Source organism: Amphiura filiformis, chromosome 10 (genome assembly GCF_039555335.1).
Source record: "Amphiura filiformis chromosome 10, Afil_fr2py, whole genome shotgun sequence".
Lineage (NCBI taxonomy): Eukaryota > Metazoa > Echinodermata > Ophiuroidea > Amphilepidida > Amphiuridae > Amphiura > Amphiura filiformis.
This window is the reverse complement of record NC_092637.1, coordinates 10,885,966-10,905,658: the sequence shown is the minus strand read 5'-3', so window position 1 is coordinate 10,905,658 and position 19,693 is coordinate 10,885,966. Positions and strand designations below refer to the sequence as shown.

Genomic DNA, 19,693 nt, shown 5'->3' with positions numbered 1-19,693 from the left:
GAGACAAATAATTGAATATATGAATACAAAAACCACCCAAGTCCATACTGTGGCCAAATTGAGTTAAGCATGGGAATTTGTTGCTATGCATAGGCCTGTCATATGTATGAAAAAACATCTCAAATTCATCCACTGTGTCTATTGAGCATGTGAAAAATAGCATGTATGAAAGAATAACCCAAGTCCATGATTTGAGTCTTGTAGCACATTGATTGAAATCCGGTATGTATAAAAGTCCGCTTGTAACACATTCATTGCTGGAGATTGACTTTTGAAAAAGAAATGGGTTTAATAAAGGAAACTGTGTGGTTTATATTACATGGCAGAATGCTTACCAACATTTTACATACCTGTGTGCTTTATTTTGCATTATCTTACTAGTGGTAATCTCATTCAAACAATGTTGTCTTTGTATATGATTCATAAAACCACCCAAGTCCAAAATTTAAAATGAACCCCACGAAGTCCCTGAAATGCTAATCGTTATACTTAATACAGTTTAACCCACTTATTTGCACGTAAAACTTACCATATTGACCAGGTAAATATAACTGAAGGAATTAAAATGATACACCGGTTTTTTTCTGAAAATCACTTCCCATGGACTTGGGTGGGTTTTGTATTCATGTATTCAATTCTTACCTGCAGTTGTCATTGGGACATAGGTGGTAGCTGATATCGTAGAAGGTGATTCAGTGGTCGCCACTGGTGTGGATGGACCTAAATTGAAAAAAAAACCGGTTAAACTAGCTACCCTTTTCTTTTTCATCTCTTTAAAAAGCCCTTTACCAGCTGAGTTGTTCGAGTCACTTATTTTATTAAAGCTGGTAGACTATTGATAGAGAAGGTCACACTAGTCTTTTACGAAACGAGAGATATCAACGAATTTCTTATCTACAATTTTGGTTTGGTTTTACTACTACTGCTAGTACTACTACTACATGTAGTATACTACATTAACATACACATTTCTCTTGAATCCAAGTACAATTGAAACGAAGAACATGTCATTTGTATAAGATTATCTTACAATCTATCTCATCAGACATATCTCTGCAGTCATCTCTTCCATTACATCTGAGTTCAGGAGGAATACACCGTATGTTAGCACATCGGAAATGGTCTATATTTGGACATGGACCTGTATGGGTTGGAGCAGAAATGACATGCAATGACGTCATTGTTACAACAGCATAAGAGTCAACACAAAAATGTTAAGAAAACCGCTCAAACGTCCAATAAACGTATCTTGGTTTAAAAAAACTTTCATATAGAAAAATACAACATTTATTTAACAGTTATTTTTAAAGAATTTAACTGCAAGATTTCTAATATGTTTTGGGCGATTATTTAAACGTGTTGTACCCATTTTATATAACCTGACAATTAACCGTTTTCTGCAAAATGTTTTGTGTTTGCGGGGAATATAGGACTTGATTCAGCATATTTTATCATTCTAATTTTATAATTACGCTGACATACCATTAGTACGTTTGTGACGATTATCATTCATCCAGGTATTAAACAATATTAATATTTAACTATAATCTAGTCAACTGGACTTACTATTATTTGAGGTGGAAATTTTCACGTCCAATTCTGAACGCATCATCAGCCCTACTGATCATCTGGCGGTAATCTTGGACAGAGAAGGATGTTAAAATCTTGGATAGAGAAAGCAGGAAGATACCTCTCAGGTTGAAGTCAAAGGTAGTGACCTGTGCTACTACAACATCTGTTTCACAGGTCAATGAACTTTTACCGCCAGATGATTAGTAGGGCTGATGATGCGTTTAGGATTGGACTTGAAAATTCCCCATTCCAGCGCCTACAATGCGTGTATTTAGCTCGCCGAATATAATTATCATGACTATCGAGAGCTTCACGCAGCTAATGGAATTCAAATAAGATGGTATAGCGCCTGGTCCCATTGTTCCAATTGCACTCGTTCCACTATCAGTGCTCATGGTCAGGGAGGTCTGAAACTATATCTATAAATCATTTTAATTATTACAATTGCATATTTCACTTGTTTGAAGTGTGTTCGTCATCAATTAAGTTAACACAACGAATCTTCACCCCATTAATTTGTAAACGCAACCTATATAGCTTTAGATTCTTAGTCTAGCACCCAGACTGCCCGGTCTAATAATGCATATTTTAATCGGTCTATTTATTCAAAATACAAGTAATCATTCTTGGAACAAATATTTGACTCACAATTTATTTCATCATTTAATGTTTCTATGCAGTCTACAATGTCGTCACAAACGTATTCTTCGCGAATGCACGGTCCGTCATCTGAACAGGCAAACTGGTCTGCATTGCATGAACCTAGGATAGAAATGAAATTTGTTTATTTTATTCAACACTTGAAGTCTATGGTAGTACCATCAACCATGTCACAGACTTCAAGTACTTGGGTTCCAAGATGGGCTCTAGTGTTGGAGACCTAAAAAGAAGAAAAGCACTAGCCTGGGCCGCTTTCTGAAAACTGGAACACCTTTGAAGAAGCCCATCCCTGCCAATCGAAACAAAAATCAAGCTGTTTGAGACAACTTGTGTCACTATCCTTCTGTACGGGTGCGAGTCATGGGTAATCACCAAGGACATGGAAAACAAGATCAATACCTTTGCAACATCTTGCTACAGAGTCATGTTAAACATCAAGCGTGTGGATCGGATCCCAAATGAAACCATCTACAATCTGACCAACACCACTCCACTGGTTGCCAGAGTCAAGATTCATCAACTCAAATTTCTCGGCCATATACTGCGTCTTGAAGATGATGAGCCTGTGAAAGAATATGCCCTTTATATTCCACCACATGGGAAGAGGAAACCAGGACGGCCGCGGACACTGTACTTACAGTATGTACAGCACCTCCTGGGAGATACTGAAGGGATGCTGCAGGCAAACAAAATTGTTTCGTTTGCCCAAGATCGCAACAGTTGGAGAAAGCTTGTAGTCGCCTGCTCCGCAGCCGACTGATGATGATGATTCTTTTAACATGTGACTGTTTACAGATTAGTGAACCATAGAACAAACAAAGAAGAAGAAGAAGAAGTATAATTGAATGGTATAATTGTTGTAGTGTGCTTTCATACAAAACGTTTTAAAACGTTTTAATGACCTTTATATGACCCGATATTAATGTTATTAAAACGTTTTTATCTGAACCAAAACCCAAAGTACGTTTACAACGTTTTATAAACATTTTTGTGTTTGCTGGGAATCCCATTATTATTTTTGCTATTGCTACAAAAAGTTTAAACCGGTCACAATATTATACTAATTAGTTAATAATACAAAAACAAAAATCAAAAATTACCTGGAGCATATGTAGTTGTATAGCTACATAAGTTTGCTGACTCATCACTTCCATCAAAACAATCTAGTACACCATCGCATTTCGACGTAGCATGGACGCAACCTCCACTGACACATTGAAAATCAATACTTGGAAGACAAACACAATCAGCCTCATCGCTGTTGTCTCCACAGTCATTGAAATAATCACATTCCCAGTCTTTAAAAATACATGATCCATTGGCACACGTGTATTCATCTTCAGCACACACAGCTGTAAGTGAGAAATCAGACTCTAAAATAAACCCATCCGTTTACACCACAAAGATGCGAATGGAATTTGCGTATTATCAAGTATACAGGAAATTAAGTGTTAAAATATACAAGTGATGTCATACGGGTAGTCAAGTAAATTAACGTATATTATATGCAGAATACAAAAGCCGGACATATTCACTTGATGATATAATTGTCATGGTATTTTAGTATATAGCTTAGATTATTAATACACAGATTGGAATTTTCCATGCCTGTTAGCCCTAGAACTCTGGCCATAGTATCCGTTTTTACTTCCACTAGGGCCAGAGGCACTTACATTGAAAAAATTGTTGGAGATGGTTGAACGCAACAGAACAAATAAATGATGAAAATTGACCTTTTCATTGTGTTCGTGGGTCACCGCAAGAGCTGTAAAATTCCATTTGAAACAACATATTTTTCATATTTATGCACACTTTCCCTACCTATTTAAATGAACCTCAATATTGACCAACATATTGTACCCATTTGTGTTACCTTCAATACGACGATCCCTGTTGATTTGCCGTGAAAACGCTTGCATTTACTTGGAGGGAATTGTTCAGTTCTTCCGTTATTTACATCATTGGCATCATTTGACCTCTTGACCTGATGCGAAATCTTCCTATAATTGAAGACCGAATTGAAAAGACTAGTTTGCGTATGACGTCCTGTCAACCAGACCAAAAATGCCGTACTGCGCAGGTCAGTAACCAATCACGTCGCGCCTTTGCCCTGACGTCAGACGCAAACTAGTCTTTTTAATTCGGTCTTCAATTACCATCATGCAACCGCATCTGACCTCGCCACATCTCGGGGTCGTCATGTCCATTTTACTTGTGGGGTGGATAAATGACGGAGTAGTGGACTAGGAATAGTAAATTAACATGAAACGTAAAACACCTGTATAAAACGAGAATAACTCACGCATGTCCGACCGGCCGGCCGCCCGTTGGAATAAAAAATACACGCTGGATTGTCTTGGAACTCCAAATGCTTTAGTTACAAACAGAGATTGCGCTAGTAAAAATGCATTTCAGCCCCTGCCAAAGTTCATTTTCGGACTCCCCCGTAAAGTAGAATAGTCCAAAGTATCGTAACCTTTGACATTGCCAATATCACACAAATGTCGTCTATTTCATACCGTAAAGAAGTATGACCAAGTTTCTGAAGAATATTGGTAAGTTTAAAGGCCAGATATCAGGCTAACGAATATGATCTGCATATATAGAAAGATCCGATCGTTGTCCGAACGTCAAAATTTGATAAATGTCAATGGTACAATTCCAAGCACGTGAAAGTCGTTAGGTCATTTCTCAACACAATACCTGTCAGAGGATAATTTACATAGGCACAAAAGACCGTGTTCAACGTAGCGTTACTCAGCCAAACATGGCAGAGTAGGTCCCGGATGGTCGTACATGTTCCTATCTCCACAACGTTATACCTTTCCAACAAGGAAAGAGATACAAAAGGCAACTGTCTAATGCCTGTGCCCTCTAAGCGTACTCGAATTCAGCTGACGCCGGTACAGCGTTCAGACCTTGTGACATCGCGCGAGCGAAGTTTCTTTTGTGTACGCCCGCGCTACTTGCGCTATTATTGAGTTTGCTCACGCGGTACCTGACTTAGCGTCGACCCCCTTGGGCAACATGCCAAGTTTCCACGGTATAGTATATAGTATGACCACATAATTCTTCGTTACTGCCATCAATACAATCTGTGCAATCATCACATAATCGCTCCAGTTGCATAACCAGGTTTTCCGAAGGGGGGGGGGGGGTGCATACAGGGTGTCCCTGAAAAAAACTCTATCGTCGGAACTGATTTTTGTGGGTACTTTAACGCATAAACTAAACGTAACTAAGTAACTTGTGATACTGAGAAATATGTCAGCATACTTTTTTTAAAATAATTTTGACAATTGACCGCTCCGTTTTTGAAAGAAAAGAATTTTACGAAACTCTCTAATTTTCAAGCCTTTCCACGGAGTCAATATCTATCAATAACAATACTGCAGACGTATTAAGCGCTGAAAATGCGCAGTGATTAGGCCATCTTAATTTTCATCACAGCTCATATGGCATAAGAGTGTGTTTTAAGCCAACGCGCACACTGCGTCAACTGTTAGTTGCGCCTAAGGACAAAACGGACAAAAAGGACGTCATGGGTCCCGTATATCTGATTCCTTGCCAGGGTCAGACCACCCGGGGCCCCTGCTCGGAATCATACATAGGAGAGACTGGCAGGTCTCTAAAAACACGGTTACTTGAGCACAGGCGGCCTAGCTCTACCTCGTCCGAGGTATCTCAGCATATAAACATAGATTCCCCAGGTCATCACGTGGACCTAGAGAAAGTGCAGATCCTCGACAGAGAGCCTCGGTACTTCGAAAGAGGAGTCAAAGAGGCCATCCACAGCCGGGCTAACCAACCTTCTCTGAATAAGGACGAGGGGCACTACAACTTAGCAAGAGTCTACGATCCAGTTCTGACGTCAAGAGTCAAGAGTCGTCAAATCGATCAACGAACTGGATCATTCTGCTGAAGAAGGTTGTAGTAATAACAACCGAAAATTTCAGGTGAGCAACTTTATGTGTTGTGAACAAAAGTTCAATTCTTCATTTAAAATTAGAAATAGTTTGGTCAAAATTGAACAAAAACACCCAAATAATGTATTTTCCCCAAAATATTGCATCAAAATTGAATATAGACGTAACACGTATTATCTATAGCAAGTATCAAGTTCATGCTTAATTTACTTTCAAATATGTCGGGTTAACTGTTTCTATATTGACAAAGAAAGCGTTTAATAGCCAGGTAGCATTTGCTCTGTGAAAAACAAAACAAAACAAAACAAAAACAGAAATAAAAACAACTAGGCATTAATTGTGGTCTAAGACCACGAGCACAGCCGTGTTGTGACCCTTTAATGACCTTTGACCCCAAAATTTATGAAAACCTCATAGACATGGGCTAATGTCAATGCAAGTGTGCATGTGGCATCACATTGCCATGTTATGTGTGGCAGCAGGGGCATTCTGAAGGTTTTCGCTTTATACCGGAAGTGACCCCTTAATGACCATTGAACCAAAATGAAAAATACCACATATACATTGGGTAACCACAATTCATTTATGAACATACCGTTACTGTCCTATGTTTTTATTATCAAATAAAATTTTTGAAGGGGGAGAGGGAATCCATGCGATATGTAGTTCCATACGAATATTACCCGTAGATCCCAAGATCGTTTTTGATTTCTCGAAGGCAAAGAAATAGAAAGCTGTTGTATGTTGAAATGCTAATTGCACCTTTAAGAGATTGACTAGTATATATAAAAATAAAACAATAAAAGGGCCAACCCAGAAAGTCGAAAAAGGTGGTCGAAAGGTTGTGTGCGACACGTTTCTTGTATATTGCGTGGGGCACCAACCGAGTATGAACACAAAATTGGCCGATTTAGTCATGTACCATTGAACTGTTTCAAACGCAGGGCTGGATTTACCATTGGGCCAGATTGACCCGACCCCAAAAATTGCCTAATGTATGTTCCCTTTTAGCCTCAAAACGCCATTGGACCAAAATATAGTAATATTGCACAATTTTGCTCGCTTCGCGCGCACTGGCCTTCACGTGACAAAATTCACCTTTGAGCTAAAATTGTCTGAAATTGGAATTGTTTCTTGCGCTTCGCGCGCACGTTAACCTTTAACCTTGAAATTAGTAAGAATTATGGCCAAAATTCATTTCTATTAAGACCAAATTTTCTTCAATTCCTTTTCTCCGATCACCACCAGACGAATCGACCTTCCTTTTACGCGCTATTTACGTTAAAGTGGTCGTATGGATTAATACTTGTCGCCCATAACAAGAAGGAATGTATCACGATTTAACTTCGATATTATTATAGCATTTCATTACACTGAATATTATTTGCAGACCCGACCATCCACATGTAGTGAGCACACCATTTTGTGTTTACTCGTGTGATAATAACTACGGAACATAGTATTTATAAAATAAATAAATACAATAAAATACCTGGTAAAACAGTGGCATGATCGACGGGAATTACATAAATAAACACAATTTTTCACCAGGTTCGCCGTCGTAAATAATAAAGGAGACAAGTAGGCAAAGTGATCCCGCCTGGGAATGACCACAGGTTTACGAGCCCTGCGCCTTAACCAATGGGCCACGGGAGCTTCATGAATAGGCTGGTAGAAATTCGAACCCATAAGCGGTCACTTAAACTGATCTCCTCCCAGCAAATAGCCCATAGAAGCTACAACCCGCGAAATTAATAGTTGGCACACTTGCACTAAACAATGGAAATGCGTGCCCTATTAAAATTGGGGAGGCGAGGGAAACATGCATGCAATACAGTAAGCAAAAGAATTAAGGTAGCAGTTGTGTTTACCCCTGTATATTCTAAATAAAGAATAATATGTGTAGTACAGACTCCCCCCTATATCTCACCCTTCCCCACTCCCCATCATTCAATGATGGAGAGGTCTCACTGGACCTGTTGACAACATGGCTTGGTCCAACATTGAATTGGGGGAGCGGGGGCAGAGATATACCAAAAGACAGGCAAACTATGCCAACCTTTTTTTCCTGGGTTGTAGGGCCGTAAATACGAGAAATAAATTGCCATACTCCCTCTGAGGAAATATTAATACATGGAAAAACAGTGGCATGTTCGACGGGAACTATATAAATAAACATAATTTTACGACGCTTATGGGTTCGAATTTCAGATAAAAACTAGAGTCAATAGAATCTGAATACAAGCCGCCGAACAGAAAATAACGTGGGTCAATTTAGACCAATTTCAAAATTTGACCTTCGACCCCTAAACTTTGACCTTTGGGTGTCATAAATATTTTTAACATGTTTAGAATGTCGTAGGAATCGTTCCTATTGAATTTGAGCTCGTTTTCGCAATTTTGCCGTGTCAGAAATGACCTTAGATAACCATTGACCCCTATCCTCGGTCACGAATGTCATTAAATGTATGTTTCTTGTGTTCAGAGTGTCACAAGGAACATTTATATTAATTTTCAGCTTCATCCAAGCATGTCGGTCGATTAAAATTTTTGAACTTTGACCCCTATAACTTGACCCCTGTGTCACTTGCATTATGCTTAGGATGCCATAAGGAACATTTCTGGTGATTTCCAGCTCAATCGGAACTTGTATATGGATTTTCAACTTTTTGAACTTTGACCTTGAACTTTGACTTTTTGGGTCGAGGCTATTATGGACATCTCACACCAATAATGGTGCATCACTGTAGCATGTAGGTTGAGATACAGCTACTTTTCCGTAATTTTAAACATTTTTTTGTTGCAAATTTGACGTTTTGACCTCCTTAATGACCTTTGACCCCAATATAAAAAAAACCTCATATACACCGAGAAAATGCATTGTTACAGTTTAAATAAAAAAATCTACTATGCTTAGTTATGGAGATAAAAATTCTTAAAGTTATTTAGCTTAAAACCGGAAATGACGTCTAAATGACCTTTGACCAAAAAAATAAAAATCCGTGCATACATCGAGTAACACTAATGCATATAAGAAGTTTATGTTACTCTGGTCTGGTTACGTTTTGAGATTTAAAAAAATGAACATATTTGATGATTTTTGGTTTTTGACCGGAAGTAACCCCTTAATGACCTTTGACCCCAAACCTGTGAACACCCCAAAGACACTGGTTAGTAGCAATGCATATGTGCTAATGACAATACTCTGCTATGTAATCTGTAAAAACAGTGATTTTTTGAATATTTTTAGCTTTCAGACCGGAAATGACCCCCTTAATGACCTTTGACCTATTTTTTTTATAAGTTTTAAGCACTGCCACATGTTGATTCATATGCATGCGTCACATGATCATTGCATGTAATTTGTGGAAGGAGTAGCATTTTTTGTGAGACGTCGGCTTGTAATTACCGTATAAGATGCAGAATCTGATTATGATGCCTATTTCAGAACTTACGTCCAAATTCTTTCACACGATAATTTGTTCTGGGACACCCTGTATATACTCCCTGCAAATCTAGTGAAATAAAATGATTGAAGAAATACCATATACTACAAAGTTTGAATGTACCTTGTGTTGGTGGCGCAGATGGGGTCAAGGCTTCAGTCGTCACTTGTCGTGTTGTTGTTGTAGGGCTGACAGGAGTGGTGAATGGAGGCTGCGTTACCCCCCTCTCCCTTGTAGTTGAATCTTTAAATGAACAATAAAAAATAAAAGACTTTCCAACTAACTAACTAACTAACTAACTAACTAACTAACTAACTAACTAACTAACTAACTAACTAACTAACTAACTAACTAAATAAATAAATAAATAAATAAATAAATAAATAAATAAATATTGATTAAATTATTGATTATTCTTATTCAATGTGTGCGTCTTGTAAAGAATTCACGTAATTTGATTGGTTTTCTGGTGTATCAAATTGATCACATTTCAAGTCTTCAGGAATAAAGTTTTGTCCATCATGTGAATGGAATTGCTGTATTATTAAGTATACAGGAAATTAATTGTCAACTATTAAAATTAACTGGGCCATATGGAAGAACAGGGGAATACTTAAATTTTCCCCTGAATATGGACCCAGTATAAAGAAGAAATAAACAAACAAACAAACAAACAAAATTACAGGTTGTGGCGTAACCAGATATGACCAGTGGTCAATTAAATTTACGTATAGTATGCAGAATACAAAAGCCGAACATTTTCACTTGATGCTATGGCTGTTGGTATGGGTATTGTCATTATAGGTATTTCAGTCACTGCCATCAATACAATCTGTGTAGTCATCACAAATCAAACTAGCCCCAGTTGCGTCTACATGACAATTGAAATGTATATTCGAGTTTTAAATTATATTCTGTATCCTCCTTACCACCTCTCTGCAGTCATTTATATCTGCTAATATATCATAAATAAGTTTTAAATGTATTTTTTCACCAAGCCCCAAATGAGTTGGTTTTCTACCTCAACCCCAAGAAAATTTTAGACCTATTTACCCTACCTCCCAAAAGTTAATTTCAACCCCTACCCCCACCGTGACATTCCGCTATCTCTAAGGACCGCTATCTCTAGGTTAAATACCACCAATAGGCCTGGGCGATACATTGAAATACGACGAGTAACTATTTGTTTTCATGGCATTCAAAAAGACTGCATTAAAATCGCTGAAATTGATCAAGTTATATAGCCAAAAAAGTACTTTTTAGGGTTTGATGCTTCAAAATGGTACATTTTCTCTCATTATATGACATTTTTGTTGTAATAGTACCAAAATTCATACGCACGGCTTCGGTTTTTAGTAAATATTCGCCCTATCATATTGTAACTTTCAGCTTCGAGGGCGCACTGTCATTTTAAGGTGTTTACGGTTCAGTGCGTTAAAACAAGAAAAGTCTCAGGTCAACCTATGTTGAATTTTTGATCATTTGGCATCTAAATCATATAGTTTCACCTGATATTAGTGGCATTAAACTGTGAGAGTTCTGAATATGAGAAAATTCCACCCGAAATTAGGCATTTTCCCATTGAAACCCGTGTAATACATAATTAGTGGTATTTAACCTCTAAGGTTCGCTATCTCTAAGGTTCGCTATTACTAACGTGTTAAGTCTATGGAGATCAGAATCCCGCTATCTCTAGAGAAAAAGGTTCGCTATATCTAAAAAAAGGTCCGCTACTTCTAAGGTTCGATATCTCTAATTTAGAATAAGGTTCGCTAGTTATAAGGTTCGATATCACTAATTTAAAATAAGGTTCACTATCACTAATTTAAAATAAGGTTCGCTATCACTAATTTTGAATAAGGTCCGCTATCACTAATTTATTGAAGCTTCTCTATCTCTAAGATTCGCTATCACTAATTGCAATAAAGGTCCAATATATCTAAGGTTCGCTATCGCTAATTTTGTTTTAAGATTCGCTATCCCTAATTAATTCAGGTTCGCTGTCTCTAAGGTCCACTGTCACTAATTTCGATTAGGGTTCGCTATACCTAAGGTTCGTTATCACTAATCTTAAATAAGGTCCACTATCTCTAATTTTAAATAAGGTCCACTATCTTTAATTTTAAATAAGGTCCAATCTCTAATTTCAAATAAGGACCGCTATCTAAATTAGAGATAGCGAACCTTATTTAAAATTAGAGATAGTGAACCTTATTTAAAATTAGAGATAGCGAACCTTATTCGAAATTAGTGATAGCGAACCTTAGAGATAACGAACCTTAGGGATACCGGGATTGTTAAAATTAGAAATAGCGGACCTTATTTTAAATTAGTGATAGCGAGCCTTAGAGATAGCGAACCTTCAATAAATTAGTGATAGCGGACCTTATTTAAAATTAGAGATAGCGAACCTTATTTAAAATTAGTGATATTGAACCTTAGAAATACCGGACCGTATTCAAAATTAGTGATATCGAACCTTAGGTATAGTGGACCTTTTTCGTAATTAGAGATAGCGGTCCTCAGAGATAGCGAACCGTCGCCACCCCCGCCCACCCTTGTTGTAGAATTGAAAAGTGTCCCGTAAGCAAAAACATTTGACTTTACGGTAAGGCAAAAATTTTGCAAAATTTTAAATTGGTCTGTTTAACAAGACATTTCATCTTAATTGTGAGTTTAAAAAAGTGTACAATTAGTTTTTGGCGCTTTGCACACTATTGTCACAGTAACACAGGACAAATATAATGCCCAGCGAGATTGCATTTGTCTTGTCACACACCTATTATGCCACGGAACATGCCAAATACTTGGACGCCAAAAAGCAATTTTTCGAAGATTATACTGTATATAACTATATCTCTGATACAAAACACTTGAAAGTAAATACCTGGAGCATGTGTAGTTGTAGAGCCACATAAGTTTGCTGCCTCGTCACTCCCATCAGAACAATCTGGATGGCCTTCGCATGTCCAGAAAGCATCGATACACTCTCCACTGACACATTGAAAACCAATACTTGGATCACACTCACAATCAAACTCATCACTGTTGTCTCCACAGTCATTGATATAATCACATTCCCAGTTTCCAGGGATACATGTCCGTCCATCAGCACACATGTATTCATTTTCAGGACACCCATCTGTAAGTAAGAAGTGATAACTATTAAACATATGTTATAATGTCATACGGGCAGTCAATTAAATTGACGTATATTATATGCAGAATACTAAAGCTGAATATTTTCATTTGCTGATATGGTTGTTGATAGTTCCATAGGTATATTGTTATCATAGATTTGGCAGTAGTATGACCACATGATTTTTCATCACTGCCATCTATACAATCTGTGTAGTCATCATAAATCTAACTAGCCCCAGTTGCGTAGGCTGGTTCTCGGAACACGGGGGGGGGGGGACTTGTCAATGAATCGACGGAAATATATTTTACCGTCGGAAGTTGTGAATAAATTGTTGACCCCATTTTTTGCACAGTGCGCTCAATAATCTAAGTGAGAGGGAAGGGGCTGCTGCAGAGTAAGATATTTCAACATTTTTATTAGTGTATTATAATTGTAAAAACAATTACAAAAACTGATTTTTTCAACCCATTGAATGCTGGTGGTACTGTTTGGAAAAATTAAGAACAATAAACGTCCATTTTGTGTTCAAGATATAAATTGAAATCAACTGTTTTTTTGTTTGTTTTTTGTTTGTTTGTTTTTTTTTTTGCTTTTTTTTTTGGGTTTTTTTTTTCATTTTAAAAATCACGAATATTGATAAACAACTGTAAGGAAGGTTTTCTGGTTATTTGAAATAGAAATAATGAGGGAAATGAGAGAAAAATATTATCTTGACCGCTTAAAACTTGGTGTTATACAGGGTGATTCAAAATGAAGTAAACTCATGTTTGTGGTGCTTTGTACGAAATCTAGAAGAAATCCGCTGTTAATGAAAAGAACAGATTTTGGACGTCTAAACTAAAAAAAAAAAATGTTGAAGAATAAGCCAAATCGGCATTGGAAGTTTGCAATGCATTGTAGGACAGTTTTTGCAGTTTTGGGACACTTTGTCCTTTGACCTTTCAGAAAATTCTGAAATATTAGGTTTTTGTACGTACAAAATATAATCTAAAATGTTTTACAATAATCAAAACAAATATAAAAAATATTAGTATTTTATAAATTAATTATTTAGTATTTTTAATGATCAACATTACGACAATTATAAGAAAATTAATAATAATTACGTCAATTTTCCCGATATGTCAGAGGTCAATGTGTCCCAAAACTGCTCTCAAAAATCGGAAGTTATAATGGCGATTGGGCTTATTTTTGTATTTGCTTAACCCGGAGTTATACTCATTTGATTAAAACTACCCATTTTTGTAGCTGCACACGGTTTCTCTTCGCAAGCATGTAGTCATGATCATTGTAGTCTGTTGACTGGTATAGCGCGATATTCAAATGCAGAATAAAACTTTTTTAATTTTTCAGTTCCAATTTCATCATAGTGTAAATCCATATCAAAAAGATGCACTTGTCGGCTGCTACATGTGTCTCTTTTAACGTAATAGCTAGGAATAAAATACCAGACTCGTCTCATGTTAAGATCACTTAAAATCATCCTCAAGTCACATGCTGGTTTAAGAATGTTCCCTGTATTCCCAAACCATGACTTGGGGACGATTTGAAGCCACCTGCACTTGAGATAAATCTGGTATTTCTTATTACCTGTTATGTAAAAGAGACACATGTAGCAGCCGACAAGTGTATCCGTTTGATATGGAATTATGTACAAACTCTTCAATTAGTTTAATGAAACTGGGCCACAGCTGATCGGATATCAAGTACATGTAAGTAAGCAATTATAAGCTTCGAATCTTGTGACTCTAATGATCCGACAGTCTGAAACTTCAGGGTTCGAAAGACCGCAAACTGCTTTATCACAAGTAAACATTGCAGGAGTTATGCATGCCATGCAAATAAACCCAAAGATCCACAGCTCAAGACGCAACACCCTTCCAACAAGCAACATTTCCCAAGCAAGTTTCAATCGGACTATCCTGGAGACTATCAATTAAACGAGTTATCATGGTTATACGAGGAGGTATCCATACAAACTGCAGCACCGTCGTGCATTTTGCATTTGAATATAGCGCCGCAACAATCAATACACTACACGCATGGTAAGTGAAACCGTGTGCAGCTACAAAAATAATATTGTTGGTTTTATTCACATTTAGACGTTCAGAATCTGCCCTTTTCAATGATATTCCTTCTAAATTTCGTGTTTACTTCATTTTGAAGCACCCTGTATGGGGGATCATGTCTTCATAAGGCATCAGTTTATTTTGTCTTACAATTCAATATATAAAGAAATATCACCTCAGTTGACTGAACATACAGACCGTTTACAAAAGATTATTGTTTAGCGAGACACTGAAATAAGATTGCAAAATGAACGAATATAATGTAGCCGGTTGTGATGGTGATGGCGTTTTTTTTTTTTTTTTTGTCTTTATGAAAATATTTATAATATTAATAAACAACTGTCAGGAAGGTTTTCTGGTTGTTTGAAGTATAAATAATGAGGTAAACTGAAAGAAAAAATATTATCTTGACCGCTTAAAATTGTGGTGTTCTATTGCGGATCATGTCTTGATAAAGCATCAAAGTTGTTCTAGATAACGAACTTGACTGATTCCAATTAGGTTGTAAGTCGTGGTGGTGTGTATGTTGGGACATGGGTTTGAATAACAAGGATTTGTAAGCAAACAGCATTTCTGTCATTGGCATGCTGAGAATATGACAACACATTGATCACTCTGTAAAAAATGCACAGATATCTTAGGCCTAAAAAATTGCTTGATTGGCATAACCCGACCTACCCTAAAGTTAGGCCCTACTCTGACTTTTTCTTCTTTTTTTTTGCAAAAGAAAATATATAAAAAAATAATAGATTAAAAGAATAAATAAATTTAAAAACAAGAAGAAAAAAGTTCCAAAGCCTTTGACATACGAAATTTACGGCTTAAAAAGTAAAAAAAAAAATCCCGACTGACCTACCCTAATTTGTTATGTTACGCCAATCAAACCATTTTTAGGCCTTACGCAGATTTTGTTCGTCTCTGGCGCATATATGCCTACATCGTCATCATACATACCTCTATAGATGAAACCATATCTGTGACAGAGACTGATAAACACCATTTAAGTTGGGGTGTGGGGAGTCCCCAGTCAAGATAATATATCATAGATATTGGACATTTTATGAACAGAATCCCCATGTAATCTATTTAATACCCCTAATACATGTATACGGCGCCAAAAAGTATCTTTACACTTGGAAAAATAATCACATCCAAAACTAAACCATATTTGGGTAAATTTATTTGTTTAATAGATGCACCATCTCATCCGGCACGTTATGACAATCCATTGAATCCAACGTGACTTTAAGAAGCAAAGTTACAAGCATTTGATTAGACGAAGGTCCAGTTTTAAAAGTGGCAAACTAGCCTGTTCAAAACTCCAGGGACTAGACATCTGGTTTGAGAGTTGTGAATGGCTAATTTATGCGTTTGGCTTTAATCTAAATCAAATGGAACCAAAGAAAACTGAAACAAAAGAACTGACAAATAAAATTAAAGTTATCAAAAGTACAGAGAAGTAAAAACTGAAATAAAAACTGCTTTAAATAATGCTTCATTGTAGAAACTGTGTTGTCTCTTTGTTACGCTTGTTGGAATCTTTTTGCGCCTTGTATAGGCCAGGTTGTCACTTTTAAAACTGGACCTCCGTCTATCCATATGCTTGTAACTTTCCTTCTTGAAGTCACATTGGATTCAATGTGGTGTCATAATTTGCAGGATTAGATTGCGTCTATTAAAAAAACAAATTTATTCCAACATGGTTCAGTTTTGGAATTGTGATTTAGTCCAGGCCCTGTCCTACAGACCCGTATACATTTTTCAAAGAGGAAAGTTTGAAAGTTGATTCGAGTAGGGTATGCATAGGTCTTCCAAATTCTACTAGGTGGAAAATTCCAAACCCGGGCAAACTCTGTATATAGCCATTTTTCAAAATGGCCGCCAAAATGTACTTATGAACCAGGTAAAATGACAATAACTCTGAAACTACTTGACCTAGGGAGGTGATTGAGGGGTCTATCCCCACTAAATCAAAGCTGTCTGATTGAATGAAGAGGGTTTCATGGATGTCTGAGGTCCAGGACACCTGGAATTCAAGATGGCCGCCCGTAGCAACCGAAATCATCATATTAGCCAGGTGAAATGACAATAATTCGGAATCTGCTTGACCTACAAGGGTCATTGAGGTGTCTATCCCCACTAAATCAAGGCTGGCTGAGTGAATGAAGGGGGTTTTATGGATGTCTGAGGTCCAGGACACCTGTAATCCAAGATGGCCGCCCATAGCAACCATAAGTCATCATAATAGCCAGGTGAAATTACAATAATTCGGAATCTGACTGACCTACAAGGGTCGTTGAGGTGTCTATGCCCACTAAATCAAGGCTGGCTGAGTGAATGAAGGGGTTTCATGGATGTCTGAGGTCCAGGACACCTGAAATCCAAGATGGCCGCCCAAAGCGACCATAAATCATCATATTAGCCAGGTGAAATGACAATAATTCGGAATCTGCTTGACCTACAAGGGTCGTTGAGGTGTCTATCCCCCCCTAAATCAAGGCTGGCTGAGTGAATGAAGGGGGTTTCATGGATATCTGAGGTCCAGGACACTTGAAATCCAAGATGGCCGCCCAAAGCGACCATAAATCTTCAAATTAGCCAGGTGAAATGACAATAATTCGGAATCTGCCTGACATACAAGGGTCATTGAGGTGTATATCCCCACTAAATCAAGGCTGGCTGAGTGAATGAAGGGGGTTTCATGGATGTCTGAGGTCTAGGACACCTGAAATCCAAGATGGCCGCCCGTAGCAACCATAATCATCATATTAGCCAGATGAAATGACAATAATTCGGAATCTGCTTGACATACAAGGGTCATTGAGGTCTATATCCCTACTAAATCAAGAGATTGTATAATTGAATGAAGAGGGTGTCGTGGTTGTCTGTACCTAATCAAGGCTAGTTTCCATTGTTATCTGAGGTCTTGGACACCTAAAATACAAGATGGCTACCCATAGCAACCAAATGCATATTTCCACAGTTATAACTCACGGTTGTTTGATGTGACCATTTATTAGTTTTTCAAACAAAACATCATGTACAACCCAATTTAGGCTTTAACAACTAAAAGCGGTATCATGCTAATGTATACAGATGGTTCCGAGTCATTTTCAACTTTAATTTCCCTTTATTTGCAATATTATTCACTTTCACAGTATTTTTTAATGCTTTTTCGGGGTATGAAATGAATCTATTTATGACAAGATTGGTGGCGCTATTTAGTTACTGGAAATTACACTGTCAAGCTTTTAATACAAAATATTCCTTTTATTTTTTGATGAAACATGTTTATTAAAATTTCTTTGTTGATTGTTTCACCTATTCCATCTATTTTAATGGCAGTATTGATTACCTACCCCTTGCAAATTAAGAAATACGATTTTTGATAAGTAGCGCCACCTATAGTTTGCATTTCTTAATAATGAAGCCAATTCTATATACATCAAACAACCGTGAACTCTTGCAAATGATTTGACTCGGGGTAGAGGTACATGAAATGTTGCCCACTTAACCAATGTTACGTTAGTTGTTAATTTTGTTTGTTAATGTTATAGGTGAGTAGAGATTGACAGACATGACAGAGAAAAGGAAGAGAGTACATCTGATATCGATGGACTTAATCTCCTTATTCCCAAGCCTGCTCATGCTCCTCCAGACCCTGAAAATGTGTCTTTTCTTTTCTTGTTTCTTTTACCCGTACCCTATCAGAGCAACATATCGCACAGTTATATATATAGGTTTGGTTTGGCTACTAGGCCCTGCACAGGTAACGACGGTGCTGCGCGTGACTGGCATGAGGTGGGCTTAAGGACCCTCATCTACCTGAGGTTGCTCTGGTGGTATGTGGACGTTTCGTGTATTTGTATATACCTTTTATAACATGCAATTATGTTATGGTACTTGAATGTATAATCAGGTCCAAGAACCTTAAGCTTTTTGTGAACATCATCATCTTTGAGTTCAGCTACCTCTAGTCACTGCTCGTACACGTTTCCTACCAGTTTCATCACTCTGAAGTGACTGTGATTTCTTGCTCTTCTTTTGACAAATGATACATTTTTCATGGTCAGGAGGAGCATGAGCAGGCTTGGGAATAAGGAGATTAAGTCCATCGATCTCAGATGTACTTTCTTCCTTTTCCTCTGTCATGTCTGTAAATCTCTACTCAAATGTAACATTAACAAACAAAATTAACAATCAATAACATAACATTGGTTAAGTGGGTGACATTTCATGTACCTCTACCCGAGTCAAATCATTTGCAAGAGTTATAACTGTGGAAATATGCATTTGGTTGGTATGGGTAGCCATCTTGTATTTTAGGTGTCCAAGACCTCAGATAACAATGGAAACTAGCCTTGATTAGGTTCATAGGTTCTAATTGATGACATTTCATTTGGTTTATAGTGGTTGCTTTGACTACCATCTGGATTTGGTGTGACTTGATTTAGCGAAGTTACACACCTTAATTGCTCTTCTAGATTAAATAGTTACCGAGATATTGTCATTTCTCCTGGTTAATGTGAATATTATATGGTTACTATGGGCGGCCATCTTAGATTGTGGGTGTCCTAGACATTAGACAACCGCGACACCCTCTTCATTCAATTAGACAGTCTTAATTTAGTAGGGATAGAGACCTCAATGACCATTTTAGGTCAAGCAGATTCCGAATTATTGTCATTTCATCTGGCTAATATGATGATTATGGTAACTACGGGCGGATTTCAGGTGTCCTAGACCTCAGACATCCATGAAACCCCCTTCATTCACTCAACCAACTTTGATTAAGTGGGTATAGACACCTCAATGGCCCTTGTAGGTCAGTCAGATTCCGAATTATTGTCATTTCACCTGGCTAATTTGATGATTTAT

General features: G+C 37.3%; 1 protein-coding gene across 1 annotated transcript in view; it reads right to left on the bottom strand.

Moving 5' to 3' along the window:
- The window catches only part of LOC140162490 (uncharacterized), a 111,133-nt gene that overhangs the window by 76,091 nt on the left and 15,349 nt on the right, over positions 1–19,693 (bottom strand). Inside the window, exons 3-8 of the mRNA XM_072185731.1 lie at positions 12,492–12,746; positions 9,728–9,847; positions 3,333–3,584; positions 2,221–2,334; positions 1,031–1,141; positions 643–720 (exon numbers count right to left, since the gene is read on the bottom strand). Of these exons, the coding sequence (XP_072041832.1) occupies positions 643–720; positions 1,031–1,141; positions 2,221–2,334; positions 3,333–3,584; positions 9,728–9,847; positions 12,492–12,746 (930 nt within the window). The remainder of the gene's footprint in view (positions 1–642; positions 721–1,030; positions 1,142–2,220; positions 2,335–3,332; positions 3,585–9,727; positions 9,848–12,491; positions 12,747–19,693) is intronic.